This window comes from Oryzias latipes, chromosome 13 (assembly GCF_002234675.1).
Source record: "Oryzias latipes chromosome 13, ASM223467v1".
NCBI classification, from domain to species: domain Eukaryota; kingdom Metazoa; phylum Chordata; class Actinopteri; order Beloniformes; family Adrianichthyidae; genus Oryzias; species Oryzias latipes.
This window is the reverse complement of record NC_019871.2, coordinates 742,233-757,331: the sequence shown is the minus strand read 5'-3', so window position 1 is coordinate 757,331 and position 15,099 is coordinate 742,233. Positions and strand designations below refer to the sequence as shown.

At 48.6% G+C, this 15,099-nt stretch overlaps 1 protein-coding gene across 4 annotated transcripts in view; it reads right to left on the bottom strand.

The window, feature by feature from the left end:
• Positions 1-15,099, bottom strand: part of LOC101168560 (latent-transforming growth factor beta-binding protein 1) — a 50,737-nt gene that overhangs the window by 4,794 nt on the left and 30,844 nt on the right. For 3 of the 4 annotated variants that reach the window (XM_023961384.1, XM_023961385.1, XM_023961387.1), the window contains 15 exons: positions 14,346-14,459; positions 14,150-14,269; positions 13,262-13,375; positions 13,077-13,196; positions 12,877-13,002; positions 12,658-12,783; positions 11,516-11,638; positions 10,880-11,011; positions 10,615-10,758; positions 9,959-10,255; positions 9,799-9,870; positions 4,987-5,115; positions 4,409-4,549; positions 408-560; positions 70-174 (listed from right to left, as the gene is read on the bottom strand). In XM_023961384.1, the coding sequence (XP_023817152.1) occupies positions 70-174; positions 408-560; positions 4,409-4,549; positions 4,987-5,115; positions 9,799-9,870; positions 9,959-10,255; positions 10,615-10,758; positions 10,880-11,011; positions 11,516-11,638; positions 12,658-12,783; positions 12,877-13,002; positions 13,077-13,196; positions 13,262-13,375; positions 14,150-14,269; positions 14,346-14,459 (2,016 nt within the window). The remainder of the gene's footprint in view (positions 1-69; positions 175-407; positions 561-4,408; positions 4,550-4,986; positions 5,116-9,798; positions 9,871-9,958; positions 10,256-10,614; positions 10,759-10,879; positions 11,012-11,515; positions 11,639-12,657; positions 12,784-12,876; positions 13,003-13,076; positions 13,197-13,261; positions 13,376-14,149; positions 14,270-14,345; positions 14,460-15,099) is intronic. The other variant, XM_023961386.1, reaches the window with a different exon arrangement.

The window sequence follows — 15,099 nt, the reverse complement described above, 5'->3', positions numbered from 1 at the left end:
AACTCCATGAGGAGAACGGACATTTCAGCTTCGGAAAAGGTTCACAGGAAGTGGAGGAGATGGTCAGACCTCCTCGTCCTGATTCAAGAAGCAGTCGTGTTTCAGGGCCAGGGGGTTCAGGATAGCTGTCCGGGAAGGGAGGAGCAAAGGAACTGCACAGAGCGGCGTATTCCTCTATGGAGAGCACAGGAAGCCCACATGTTTATGGACCTTCTTACATACCAATGTGTCGTACTAAAAACAACACGTATGACCTTTCCCATTTATAACAGACTGTTTAATTTACGGTCCTGAAGAAGTCCCCCTGCTGTTCCTGTTCTTCTACATTTATAATGAGGTTCCAGGCCTCAGTTCAGTTCAGTAGAGTTTGTTCTGAAAGTCTCCGGATCCATCCTGTCGGCGTTTACCTGAGTCTGAGGACGGGCAGAGGGCGCAGCCCATCCCCCAGCCCTCGCCGTACATGCAGCAGCAGTCGGTGAAGGTGACTTGGCCCCCCAGCAGAGGGCTCTGGCAGAGCAGGTCTGCGCTCACATGCTGCCAGCACACAGACAGGTTCTCATCTGGAACCAAACCAAGACAAGGATCAGGATTTGTCATCAACCGGAACTGCTTCCAGTGTGATGTTTCTATGCAGATAATGCACTTTTATGATTTCATCTCTAAAAAAGCGTCTCTGCGTAAAGCCACAATGTAAGCCGAACTGCAACTCCAGATGAAAATATGCAACAGACTTTCAACTGAATTTTCACGACAGACTCAAGGTAGATGGTCAATCAATGCATGCCGGATTGTTACAGACAGGAAGAGGCTGTACCGGACCAAGGGAACCATTGCAATCTAACACTGATTGGTTTGGATTGGCTTTGGTCCAGATCTGCTTTAGTCCTGCTTGGAGCTCTGCGTTTCTGTCCTTGGCCTTAGACCCCGCCTCTGGCTCGTCTGGCGCCCCCAGCCTTCCCCCAACTCCATCTGGATGAAGCTCATCTGCTGGACTATTCAAACATGTAGTTGTAGAGTTAGATAAGCTCATTCATCTATAAAAGTTCTGGTAATCACCTGTCCGTCCTGGGGGAGGATCCCTCCTTCGTGTGGACATCCCTGAGGTTTCCCCTTTTTTTCCTAGAATCTGTTTTTTTTAGGAGTTTTTCCTTACAGAGGAGGAGGGTCTAAGGGCAGGGATGCCAGTTTAGTTTAGTTTAGCCACTAGTTTAGTTTAGTTTAGCCATTAGTTTAGTTTAGCCATTACCTATTGAATTATGTGACCTATTTCCTGTTCTTATACAATTACCAGCATGAAGCCCATTGAGACGACTATTGTTGTCATATTTGGCTGTATAAATAAAATGGAAAGGAATTGAATTGAAGGTTGCAGGTTTGATTCTGTGTGTGCAGGTGAATGCCAGCAGGTAGTTTGTGACTGCTTGCACAGATTGCTGATGGTGGATGAAGGACACCTGTGTGGGAGGGCGTGGTCACATACAGAGCAGGGAGGCTGTCATTCTCTTATAGAGGACCAGTGCGCGGCCGGCGGGAAAAGAAGAGGAGGACTGTTGGAGCCGGTGCGTGTGGTTCCTGACACTTGGGCACAGCCTGCAGCAGGAGGACTGTTGGAGCCTGTATCGTTTGAGTTTGGCCTGCTGCTGGAGCCAGAGACGCGAGGTCCGTGACATTTGGGTGCAACCTGCAAGGTGCAGGCAGGAGGAAGGCTTGGAGCCGGAGGTGCGCAATTCAGGACGCGGAGGCGGCAGAACACTGGCCACAGGTCTTCATCGGGGCGCGGACCAGTAAATCGCTCGCGTGGAGGAGGAGGGAGGCAGCACACCCTCAGGAAGATCTCACACTGCCATTTGGAGACACAGAGGGGTGAACGGGCTTCACCCCTCCTAAAGTTAAGTGTGCCAGCTACACACTGAGCTTCTATGAGCAGCCTGTAGCTCAGTCACCAGTGGATTTTAATTGGGTTTTATATGGATTGACTTTTAACTCCTTTGCATGACTGTTTTTGTGTTTTTAAAACTATTTGTGGATTTGCCTTGTTTTTATTGCATGTGAACTGGTGGCTTGGAGTGCAGGCCTGCTCGTGTGAAGGACTTGGGTGTGGGACGAACATCAAGGCGGACACTTGGACAATGGCGTGATATGGACAATTACTACCGCTGTTCTCCTGATGTGTTGGCTTTACATGTGTTTTATGTCATTTTTGTTTTTAGTTTTTTTACCATTTCTGGTTTTAGACTGGTTTTATTAAAACTTTTTAACTATCAAGGCTTTGGCTGTCTCTGGAGCAACTAGCAAACTCCCCAGCAGATCCCTAAAATTTTTGATTGCTTTGGGGCTTCACCCCCACCCCTCTGACAGATTTTTGGCGTTGTCGGCAGGATTCTGCTGGGTTGAGGCACTGGTCGCTCCAGCATGCAGCAGGCCCAGGTAGGTGCAGCTGGCCCTTCAGCAATGATGATGCCATTTTTCATGGGTTGTCCATGGGTGCAAAAGTTTAGTGGGGAAAATGCTCAATTCAAGTTTGGGGAGTGGAAACACCAAGCTTAATCTATGCTAAGTTTTCAGCCTCTTACAGACTCTCAGAAAGCTGACATTCTTTTAAATTTACTTGAAGGTGAAGCAAAGAGAGAAATATTAACTCTGGAGAGATCACTTAGAGACACTCCTAAGAAAATTCTTGATGTTTTGCATGTTCTGTATGGTGATAACACTCACGTTTCTGTGCTCAGGACTCGTTTTTTTAATTGTAGACAACAGCCACCAGAGTCACTCAAGTCTTTTTCCCTGCGGTTGAGAGAACTCTTTCTTGTGTTGAAACAGAGAAACGAGGCAGGACTTGAGGATGGTGATGCCATCCTACAAGACCAGTTTGTCATGGGATTAAGAGAAGGTTCCCTTCGCCAGGAGCTACGACGCCTTGTGAAGAAGACTCCTACATTGTCCTTTGATGAAGTAAAGATGGAAGCACTCTCATTGGAAGAGGAACAAGCAGAACAATGGTCGCCGTCTTCCTGTATGGCAATAGGAAAGCAGGTGCCCCACGCACAAACCACAACAGACTGGAAAACAGAACTGAAAAATGAACTGCTTAAAGAGGTGAAAGACCAAGTGGCTGAAATGTCTAAAAATATTTTGTCTGAGTTACAGGAAAACTGAACGGTTCCAAACACACGTATGAAGCCAGAGTCTAATTGGAGAACAGATAATAGAGCCAGACCAGCTAGTAGGGGTATTAGAGGGACACCACGATATGAGTGGGACCAACAGGGCCGCCCAATCTGTGCTACTTGCAAAGAAGCGGGGCATTTTAGCCGCAGCTGCCACTCTAGAGCCCCCCATCAGGATTTTTAGTCCCACCGGCCACCGTGGGTCAGGTGACCGGACCCCTTAGCGCTGACCCACCTAGCTCCCCACCCTCAACCAGGTTTACAGAGAGCTGCCCATATGTCACGGTTAAACTAGATGACGTAGAAGTTAAGTGTTTGCTAGACACTGGGTCGCAAGTAACACTTTTTTGTGAGAGTCTGTGTAAAGACCTCTTCAAGGAGAAGCATTTGGGTGGGGTCCTCTCTTGGCTTAAACTTCGAGCTGCAAATGGACTAAGCATCCCTTATACAGGCTACATAGTAGTTGACTTCCAGGTGGGGGGGGTTCGGGTCCCGATTTGTGGGGTTGTGGTGGTAGAAGACGGCTATTTGGGTGAAAAGAAGGCCATCTTGGGCATGAATGTAATTTCTGAGTGTTGGGAAGAACTGTTCCAAAAGCACCGACCACCTCTTATAAAACGTCAGTCCCTTAGAAGGGCATGGGAGGATGTTTTTGCTGACTGTCAGCGTATCCAAGCTGTTTCAGATATGGAGCCCTTGACCAGGGTAGCTCGTCCAGCCTGCCGAGCACCAGTGACTGTACTAAAATTTTTGATTGCTTTGGGGCTTCACCCCCACCCCTCTGACATGAATAGGACTTGGAAAGCACTTTTGGCGCTAACTCTTTAACACAGGATCTTTAGCTTCAGTGTCCAGTGTGGGTGTTCTTTGAACAACCGTTACTTTCAACGGTTTACGCAATTAATGTAAATCCAATGGATTCTGACGCGGAGAAAAGCGGCATTGCGCTGATGAGCAACACTTTACAGTACTCTGTTTATGCGGTTAATGCAGACCAACTGATTCTGACACTTCATGCTAGTAAAATGTGTCGGTAAATCCGTTTATGTTGACTGCATGATGACCGAGAAGTCATGGGGATTCAAAGAGCCAATGCTATTTTCCTGTCGCCATTGCCAGCGACGCTCTGGTTTTAAAGGGTTAATCACTATAGAAAAGTCTATGACCTTTACCATTTAGGAGAACAAAAACCTGGTGGACTCATGGAAAAAAAAAGGCTTCTAAAGGGGGAGGAGTCTCACCCATAGAGCTGTGGGAGGAGTTCACACAGTTTCGTTGCGTCTCATCAAGAACCAGATGGGTAGGACAGGTGCAGTAATATGAACCGACTGTGTTGACACAAACTCCGCCCACACAGGTCTCCTCCTCACATTCATCGTGATCTGAAGGAAAAAACAGAAACACGGACAGGATGTTTGGGTTCATGCGTGTGTGATGACTGAACCGCTACCCAATCCGTCTGCTGATAAACTTGGACTTTAGCATGTTTGAATGTTTTTGTTACCTTGTTTTAAAAAAGATGTTCCAAATTCAAAAATGCTAAATATTTAAATTGTTATTGGAGATTTTTTTACAATAATTTGCAAATACTTCATTAAAACATTTTAAAAAATTGTTAACTAAATGTTTTAAACAAAATAAATGACCGGTTTATAAACTTCACTGAACAGAATTTCTTGACTTTCTAAGAGGACCCAGCATATGTTTCATTTCCACTTCTGCGCCCAACCACTGAAGGAGCAGGGTTGTCCCAAACACTGAAGGCTAAAGGGGGCGGCTCAGGGGCTCTGTAGTGCTGGAGAATGTGCCGTGTTCGTACCGACACACTCCAACAGCGTGCTGTTATAAACGTATCCGCTGTAGCAGTAGCATCTGTATCCAGGTATGTTGTTGACACACACTCCATTCTTACACACCTGAGGCTGGAAGCGTTTACACTCATCCACATCTGAGAACAGACGGAAAAGACAACGTTAGGAACACCTTCTCTGTTCCCCGTAGTCATTCCAATCACACAAACTTTATTTGTACAAACTTTAACCCATGAAAAGGACAAAAACAGAGAACCTGTCAGGTAAGGTCTCTCCTATCAGGTCTGTCTGTGGAAGTCTGTCCAGTTAGGTCTGTCTGTTGAAGTCTGTCCCGTAAGCTCTGTCTGTTGAGGTCTGTCTGTTGAGGTTTTTCCAGTTAGGACTGTCTGTTGAGGTCTGTCTGGTGAGGTCTGTCCAGTAAGGTCTCTCCAATCAGGGCTGTCTGTTGAGGTCTGTCCGATGAGGTCTGTCCAGGTAAGGTCTCTCTTATCAGGTCTGTCTGTGGAAGTCTGTCCAGTTAGGTCTGTCTGTTGAAGTCTGTCCCGTAAGCTCTGTCTGTTGAGGTCTGTCTGTTGAGGTTTGTCCAGTTAGGACTGTCTGTTGAGGTCTGTCTGGTGAGGTCTGTCCAGTAAGGTCTCTCCTATCAGGGCTGTCTGTTGAGGTCTGTCCAGTTAGGTCTGTCTGTTGAGGTCTGTCTGTTGAGGTCTGTCCGGAAAGGTCTCTCCAATCAGGGCTGTCTGTTGAGGTCTGTCCGATGAGGTCTGTCCAGGTAAGGTCTCTCTTATCAGGTCTGTCTGTGGAAGTCTGTCCAGTTAGGTCTGTCTGTTGAAGTCTGTACAGTAAGGTCTGTCTGTTAAGGTCTGTCAGTTTAGGTTTGTCCAGTTAGGACTGTCTGTTGAGGTCAGTCCGGTAAGGTCTCTACAACCAGGGCTGTCTGTTGAGGTCTGTCCGGTAAGGTCTCTCCTATCAGGGCTGTCTCTTGAGGTCTGTCCGGTAAGGTCTCTCCAATCAGGGTTGTCTGTTGAAGTCTGTCCGGTAAGGTCTCTCCTATCAGGGCTGTCTTTTGAGGTCTGTCCGGTAAGGTCTCTCCTATCAGGGCTCTCTTTTGAGGTCTGTCTGGTGAGGTCTGTTCGGTAAGGTCTCTCCAATTACATCTGTCTGTTAAGGTCTGTCCGGTGAGGTCTGTCCGGAAAGGTCTCTCCAATCAGGTCTGTCTGTTGAGGTCTGTCCGATGAGGTCTGTCCAGGTAAGGTCTCTCCTATCAGGTCTGTCTGTGGAAGTCTGTCCAGTTATGTCTGTCTGTTGAAGTCTGTCCCGTAAGCTCTGTCTGTTGAGGTCTGTCTGTTGAGGTTTGTCCAGTTAGGACTGTCTGTTGAGGTCTGTCTGGTGAGGTCTGTCCGGTAAGGTCTCTCCTATCAGGGCTGTCTGTTAAGGTCTGTCCGGTGAGGTCTGTCCGGAAAGGTCTCTCCAATCAGGTCTGTCTGTTGAGGTCTGTCCGGTGAGGTCTGTCCGGAAAGGTCTCTCCAATCAGGTCTGTCTGTTGAGGTCTGTCCGATGAGGTCTGTCCAGGTAAGGTCTCTCCTATCAGGTCTGTCTGTGGAAGTCTGTCCAGTTAGGTCTGTCTGTTGAAGTCTGTCCCGTAAGCTCTGTCTGTTGAGGTCTGTCTGTTGATGTTTGTCCAGTTAGGACTGTCTGTTGAGGTCTGTCTGGTGAGTTCTGTCCGGTAAGGTCTCTCCTATCAGGTCTGTCTGTGGAAGTCTGTCCAGTTAGGTCTGTCTGTTGAAGTCTGTACAGTAAGGTCTGTCTGTTAAGGTCTGTTTGTTTAGGTTTGTCCAGTTAGGACTGTCTGTTGAGGTCTGTCCGGTAAGGTCTCTACAACCAGGGCTGTCTGTTGAGGTCTGTCCGGTAAGGTCTCTCCTATCAGGGCTGTCTGTTTAGGTCTGCCCGGTAAGGTCTCTCCAATCAGGGCTGTCTGTTGAGGTCTGTCCAGTAAGGTCTCTCCTATCAGGTCTGTCTGTTGAGGTCTGTCCGGTAAGGTCTCTCCTATCAGGTCTGTCTGTTGAGGTCTGTCCAATTAGGTCTGTCTGTTAAGGTCTGTCCGGTGAGGTCTGTCCGGAAAGGTCTCTCCAATCAGGTCTGTCTGTTGAGGTCTGTCTGTTGAGGTCTGTCCGGTAAGGTCTCTCCTATCAGGTCTGTCTGTTGAGGTCTGTCCAGTTAGGTCTGTCTGTTGAGGTCAGTCCGGTGAGGTCTGTCCGGAAAGGTCTCTCCAATCAGGGCTGTCTGTTGAGGTCAGTTTGGTAAGGTCTCTCCTATCAGGGCTTTCTGTTGAGGTCTGTCTGGTGAGGTCTTTCCGGTAAGGTATCTCCTATCAGGGCTGTCTGTTGAGGTCTGTCCAGTTAGGTCTGTCTGTTGAGGTCAGTCCGGTGAGGTCTGTCCGGAAAGGTCTCTCCAATCAGGGCTGTCTGTTGAGGTCAGTTTGGTAAGGTCTCTCCTATCAGGGCTTTCTGTTGAGGTCTGTCTGGTGAGGTCTTTCCGGTAAGGTATCTCCTATCAGGCCTGTCTGTTGGGGTCTGTCCAGTTAGGTCTGTCTGTTGAGGTCTGTCCGGAATGGTTTCTCCAATCAGGGCTGTCTGTTGAGGTCTGTCCGATGAGGTCTGTCCAGGTAAGGTCTCTCCTATTAGGTCTGTCTATGGAAGTCTGTCCAGTTAGGTCTGTCTGTTGAAGTCTGTACAGTAAGGTCTGTCTGTTAAGGTCTGTTTGTTTAGGTTTGTCCAGTTAGGACTGTCTGTTGAGGTCTGTCCGGTAAGGTCTCTACAACCAGGGCTGTCTGTTGAGGTCTGTCCGGTAAGGTCTCTCCTATCAGGGCTGTCTGTTGAGGTCTGCCCGGTAAGGTCTCTCCAATCAGGGCTGTCTGTTGAGGTCTGTCCAGTAAGGTCTCTCCTATCAGGTCTGTCTGTTGAGGTCTGTCCGGTAAGGTCTCTCCAATCAGGTCTGTCTGTTGAGGTCTGTCCGATGAGGTCTGTCCAGGTAAGGTCTCTCCTATCAGGTCTGTCTGTGGAAGTCTGTCCAGTTAGGTCTGTCTGTTGAAGTCTGTCCCGTAAGCTCTGTCTGTTGAGGTCTCTCTGTTGATGTTTGTCCAGTTAGGACTGTCTGTTGAGGTCTGTCTGGTGAGGTCTGTCCGGTAAGGTCTCTCCTATCAGGTCTGTCTGTGGAAGTCTGTCCAGTTAGGTCTGTCTGTTGAAGTCTGTACAGTAAGGTCTGTCTGTTAAGGTCTGTTTGTTTAGGTTTGTCCAGTTAGGACTGTCTGTTGAGGTCTGTCCGGTAAGGTCTCTACAACCAGGGCTGTCTGTTGAGGTCTGTCCGGTAAGGTCTCTCCTATCAGGGCTGTCTGTTGAGGTCTGCCCGGTAAGGTCTCTCCAATCAGGGCTGTCTGTTGAGGTCTGTCCAGTAAGGTCTCTCCTATCAGGTCTGTCTGTTGAGGTCTGTCCGGTAAGGTCTCTCCTATCAGGTCTGTCTGTTGAGGTCTGTCCAATTAGGTCTGTCTGTTAAGGTCTGTCCGGTGAGGTCTGTCCGGAAAGGTCTCTCCAATCAGGTCTGTCTGTTGAGGTCTGCCCGGTAAGGTCTCTCCTATCAGGTCTGTCTGTTGAGGTCTGTCCAGTTAGGTCTGTCTGTTGAGGTCAGTCCGGTGAGGTCTGTCCGGAAAGGTCTCTCCTATCAGGGCTTTCTGTTGAGGTCTGTCTGGTGAGGTCTTTCCGGTAAGGTATCTCCTATCAGGGCTGTCTGTTGAGGTCTGTCCGATGAGGTCTGTCCAGGTAAGGTTTCTCCTATCAGGTCTGTCTGTGGAAGTCTGTCCAGTTAGGTCTGTCTGTTGAAGTCTGTCCCGTAAGCTCTGTCTGTTGAGGTCTGTCTGTTGAGGTCTGTCCGATGAGGTCTGTCCAGGTAAGGTCTCTCCTATCAGGTCTGTCTGTTGAAGTCTGTACAGTAAGGTCTGTCTGTTAAGGTCTGTCTGTTGAGGTTTGTCCGGTAAGGTCTCTCCTATTAGGGCTGTCTGTTGAGGTCTGTCCGGTAAGGTCTCTCCAATCAGGGCTGTCTGTTGAGGTCTGTCTGGTGAGGTCTGTCCGGTAAGGTGTCTCCAATCAGGGCTGTCTGTTGAGGTCTGTCCAGTAAGGTCTCTCCTATCAGGGCTGTCTTTTGAGGTCTGTCTGGTGAGGTCTGTCCGGTAAGGTGTCTCCAATCAGGGCTGTCTGTTGAGGTCTGTTCGGTAAGGTCTCTCCTATCAGGGCTGTCTTTTGAGGTCTGTCTGGTGAGGTCTGTTCGGTAAGGTCTCTCCTATCAGGGCTGTCTGTTGAGGTCTGTCTGGTGAGGTCTGTCAGGTAAGGTCTCTCCTATCAGGGCTGTCTTTTGAGGTCTGTCTGGTGAGGTCTGTCCGGTAAGGTCTCTCCTATCAGGGCTGTCTGCTGAGGTCTGTCCGGTAAGGACTCTCCTATCAGATCTGTCTGTTGAGGTCTGTCCGGTAAGGTCTCTCCTATCAGGGCAGTCTTTTGAGGTCTGTCTGGTGAGGTCTGTCCGGTAAGGTCTCTCCTATCAGGTCTGTCTGTTGAGGTCTGTCCAGTTAGGTCTGTCTGTTGAGGTCTGTCCGGTGAGGTCTTTCCATCTTCTTCTTCTTCTATCTGGACCTCTGTCTTGTTCATGAATCTACTGCGTGAAAATGCAGCGATGGGTCAAAGCATGTTTCCTCTCTTGGAAGCGTTGAAGCGGTGTGTCTTTCCTGAAATTCTCTAGAGTTTAGACCTTGAGGCGTGTCAGGTGTTTTACCGTACCTCTGTAGTTGAAGACTCCTGGTCCTGCTGTGACATATCCTCTGCCGCTGAGACACAGAGCCAGAAACTCAGCTGCAACAGAGAAGCGTCATCTGTGAACCTGAATGTGTCTGTTGTTATCATGTCTTTCACTGTCGTCCTGGGGGGGGAGTTGGCTCACCTGTGTTTGCAGGTGGGCAGGTGTAATACTGGCAGCCAAGCCCCCAGCCCTCCCCCACCGTGCAGCAGCACTCCTGCTGGGTGGTGTTGGCCGCCAGCAGGCTGCAGCTCCCCCTGTTGGCCAGGTTGTAGTAACACTCCCTCAGCTCCCCAGGACGAGCCTCGGGGAGGGGGGTTGGGGCTGACACTGGAGGGGGAGTGGGGGCTAACAATGGTGGAGCCAGCTCCACCATTCTGACATGAAAAGCGGAGGAGAATGCAGAGGACAGGATCTGGGTGCCCCGCCCGGTTTCTGTCACTGAAACATGAACAAAGTGACAGTTCAGCAGTGACCTGGATGTACTTTAGATTTTCTTTGTATAAATTGGTTCTAAAAAATCTACAGAAACATCATCTTCTAGATCCAGGAGGACAGGGGCTCCCCAACAGTTACAGAACCACTTTATTAATACCGTTTGCCATAAGTAAACTTTTGTTTTGTCAGTAGGAAGAAGAACTTCTCACTTTATTGTATGCACCATATTTGCATCTCATGCATTCATTCTCTACTTTAGACACCCTGGTGGTCACTGACAGATCCACAAGGTCCTCTGTTGATCATTAGTTGCTTCATGGATGCGGCGTGAAAGTCCACAGACTGAAGATGTGTGTTCTTACGGCGTGGTGCGGCGCTGACACATCTTCTGCTCGTCGCCTCAAACACCTGCCCTGTGATGTCACATCTACACACAAAGCCTCCCTTCAGGTTCTCACAACGCGCCGTGCCGCACACGCCCGGCTGGGACGCACACTCGTCCTCATCTGAGAAACAGGCCAAACCAAAAGGTGTCAAGAGGGACATGACCTCGGGGGACCTTTCGCTCTGACAGTCAGGACAACGCCTCCACGGCTAAGCAGTGGGTCCCTGCAGGTTCAGACTCACCCGCACAGCTGCCGTCAGGCTGAACTCTGTAGCCGGCCTCACAGGAAGTGAGGCAGCGGTACGAACCGATCGTGTTTTCACAGCGCTGGGACCCACAGACTGAACCATTGGAAGAGATGCACTCATCAACGTCTGAGACACAAAGGGGGAAAAAAACGTGACGATCCATAGATGTTCAAGTCACAGACACAACACCATCTCTGAACAGTACAGGCGTCGAACCATCATCCACCATGACGCACTGTCTCTGAAGGTCTGATGAAGTGGGACTAACCAAACGTTTAATAACTGTGGACATGGTCACACATCAACCAAAGATCCAACATCATCCCTCCTGTTAACCTTGTGCAATCCTAGATGACCCCCCCTTCCATTGAGGTGTTCTCCCTACCATGACAAAGGTGGATAAAGGTGGAAAGATTTCATGTAATCCATGGACACCAGTGAAGATCACAAATCATTGAAGAAAAAAGGTTCAGTGCACTGTCTAGTGGGTCTAGATGACCCAACTCCCAACGTTAAAGTACATAGGATAGCACAAGGGTTACGTGGAGAAGTGAAGCTACAGAGACAACACAGAGATCCAGAAAGACTAAAGAGAGAGTTCAGGTTCTGAGGAAGGGGGGGTGTCGGTACCGAGGCAGGCCGTCCGCTCAGGGTTGGAGGCGAAGCCGTTTGCACATCGACAGTGGAAGGAACCGTCTGTGTTCACACAGCGACCATCTGAACACACTCCTGGTTTCAGACACTCATCCACATCTACAAACACATGAATTAGACACTGATGTTGCCTCAGACAGAAACTCATCTCACACCGCTGTGAAATACTTTCCTCTGCATTTAAAAGTTTGACAGAAACCTTTGGAAATTTCTCCTTTATTTGAGGATTCAAACGCTGAGTTTTAGGAATTCAAACATTGGAGAAGATTCAGTGGTTTTTACTTTCATTTGTCAGATTTCCAGTTAGAATTTTCAGACAGACACGTCCAACGGAGAAATCAAACGGAACGTACGAACATGAAATTTTACATATTGCATTGAAGTGTGGGGAAACACATATGAAACTAAAATAATGCCCTCAATTCTACTACAGAAGAGAGCCATTCGAATTATTCACAAAGCTAATTTTAGAGATCACACAAATTAACTTTTTATTAAGTCAGACTTATTAAAACGTAAAAATTTAATTGAATTGCAGACCTTATTAGTTATGTTTAAAGCCAGAAACAGAGATTTACCAGAAGACCTACAAAAGCTTTTTATTTTCACCACAGGAGAAGAAAATCATAAGAGAAAATTTGATTTCAAACAACAGATTGCTCGAACAACATTAAAGCAAAAGTGTTTGCCTATTGCAGGGGTAAAAATGTGGAATTCCCAGGAGAATCAGTTAAAAAGTTGTCAAAATATTATCCAATTTAAACGGATGAAAAAAGCTAAAAAAATTAGATTGTACAAACTTGACTGTTGAATGGAATTTTTGGAATGTATGTATTAAATGAATGGAATGTATTTACTGTGTAGTGGAACTGTACATTGTGAAATCTGAGCACAGGTGATGGTGTGAGAAATGTAAATGTAATGTTTAAAAGGGAGCAGATAATTATAAGAATTGTGTTCTTAAATTTTGCTCCCTTCCAATCATGAAAATGTTCAATATGTAAGAGAAACATGTAAACATTTGAACATCAATGTTCATGAAAGGAACAAATAAATAAATGAAAAAAGCGCCTGACAGAAATCTCCTCCACTGAAGAGATGAGTTTTCATGGACTCACCCTTGCAGGCGGTGCCATTGCTGCTCAGTGTGAACCCCTGAGAGCACACACACATATATGAGCCGGGGGTGTTCAGACACTCCCCCCCAGAGAAACAGAAGTCGCCCTCCAAGCACTCGTTGATGTCTGAAAGCAAACAGGAGACGGTTTCAGAGCACTGCTCCCGGACCTCCGGCCCCCGACCCTCCGGCCCTCCGGCCCCCGGCCCTCCCGTCTCACCTCTGCACTGCCTCCCAAGGCTGGAGGCTTGGTATCCGGGCAGACATTCACACCTGAAGGAGCCCGCTGTGTTCACACAGCGCCGGTCTGCCTCACACGCTGCTGCGCTTTCACACTCATCCACATCTGCAGACAGACAGCAGAGGGTCAGACACCTCTAACTGTCTGTGAGTGTGTGCACGTGTGTGCGCGTGTGATACCTGTGCACTGTCTGTTGGTCAGCTTGTATCCGGAGCGACACGACACACACCTGTAGGACCCCGCAGAGTTCACGCACATCTGTCCGTTACAGCGGGACGGCTCCGCACACTCGTCCATGTCTGGACACACAGTTCTGTTGAGTTCCTGCAAAGAGCAGCGGCAGCTCTGACCGCGGGACCCGTACCTGCACAGGTGTCGTTCTGCAGCCGGTAACCGGGGCGACAAACACAGCGGTAGCTTCCAGGAGTGTTTTCACAGCGAGCGTTGGAGCATGGACTCTGGCGGCACTCGTCGATGTCTGTACACAGGAGCTCCTGCGTTTATTGGTTTATTCAAAAATCTTTCTTCAGTTACTCTTAGATCACACAAAAAACCTGGAACCAGGTCACAAGTTCTCTGATCTTTCTGGTTTGGATTTAAACTTTTGCAGCCAGTTACCCCAATGTTCCATGGAGCAAATGGAGGTTGATGTGTTTGCCCCATCTCCCTGTGCAACATGTATTCCTATTTCTGGCATTTGAGATCACGATATTTTTGGTAAATTATAAAGCTGCAAAAAGTTGGAGTGTTGGAGTTTTGTGGAGAGACACAGCAGGCAGTTCAGACTGAGATACAGTCAAAGGTCAGCCAGAATCTGATGCTTTACTTGCCCATCAGGGGAGAGCGCTCGTAGTCTTTGAACTGGTTCAGAAAACAGATGACAAGTCAAAGAAATTTACTTTGTCCCACAAAGTCTCCAGACTCCCCACAGTTGCCACGTGGTTACTCGTGGTAGACGGAACCAAGTCGGCTGGTGCCAAGAATTATTATCTGGTCAGAATTCTGCCAAGCTGAGCGTCAGGCTGTGAAATTTTAACCAGGCTGGGAGGATGCAGCCTTGGTTTGCTCGGCTTCCTCGACTCTGGTTTCACCTAGAGCCCCTCCCCTCTCCTTTGCACCGTCCCGTTTGGCCACCATTGTCTTCTTTCTCCCTGTTTTCCCTTCCAAGCAATTTTGTTGTCCTTGTACTTGTTGCAATGTCAAAAAGGCTAATTCAGGTCAATTCAGCAGGTGAGCAGCAGGTAAGTGTTACCTGTGCAGAGCCCGTTCAGCAGGCCATAGCCGGGTTGGCAGGACGTGCAGCGGTACGAGCCCAGGGTATTGACACACTCCTGACCGGGACACCGCAGAGGATCCACACACTCGTCAACGTCTGAAACACCGAGCTCCCCTCAGCGGTTCCATCGGTGTAAAAGAGATCACTTCATTGAGTGAGGCGGAGTTCTTACCTGTGCAGGTGTTGCCAGAGAGCCTGTAACCATGACGACACACACATCTGTAGCTGCCCGGTGTGTTTTCACACCGACTGTTGCTGCAGGGGTTCTGCAGACACTCGTCCACGTCTGAGGAACACACACCTTCATTACAAACCCTCCAGAGTCTGGAGAGCAACCACAAACAGGAAGTGGACGCCACCTCTGCAGCCGCTCTAATGGCCGGCCGTCAAGTATGCAGACAGACACACACACCTGTTAACACACTGCACACCTTCGCACACACCTGCAGACTGTACACATTCGTTTACATACTCCCCACATGTTCCCACACTCTTTCCTCTGGTTCGTCCGGCGCCCCCAGTCGTCTCCAACTTCCCTTTGGATGAAGCTCGTCTGCTGGACTTTAAACATGTAGTTGTAGAGTTAGATAGGCTAATTCTCTCTAAGAGTTGTGGTACATCGCCTGTCCATCCCGGGGGAGGATCCCCCCTTTCATGGGACACCCCTGAGGTTTCTTTTTTTTCCCTAATCTGTTTTTATTTATGAGTTTTTCCTCAACGAGAAGGAGGTTCTAAGGGCAGGGATGCCCAGCGTCTGTCTAGTTTAGTTTAGCAATTACCTATTGTTCATATTTTATGACCGATTCTCTGTTCATCTTCTAATTTGTTTGTTCCATTTCGGGTTGATGAGCCTATCCCGGTCACTTGTGGGCGAAGGCTGGGGGAACCCTGGACAGGTGGCCAGTCTGCCGCACAGTCACTCTGAT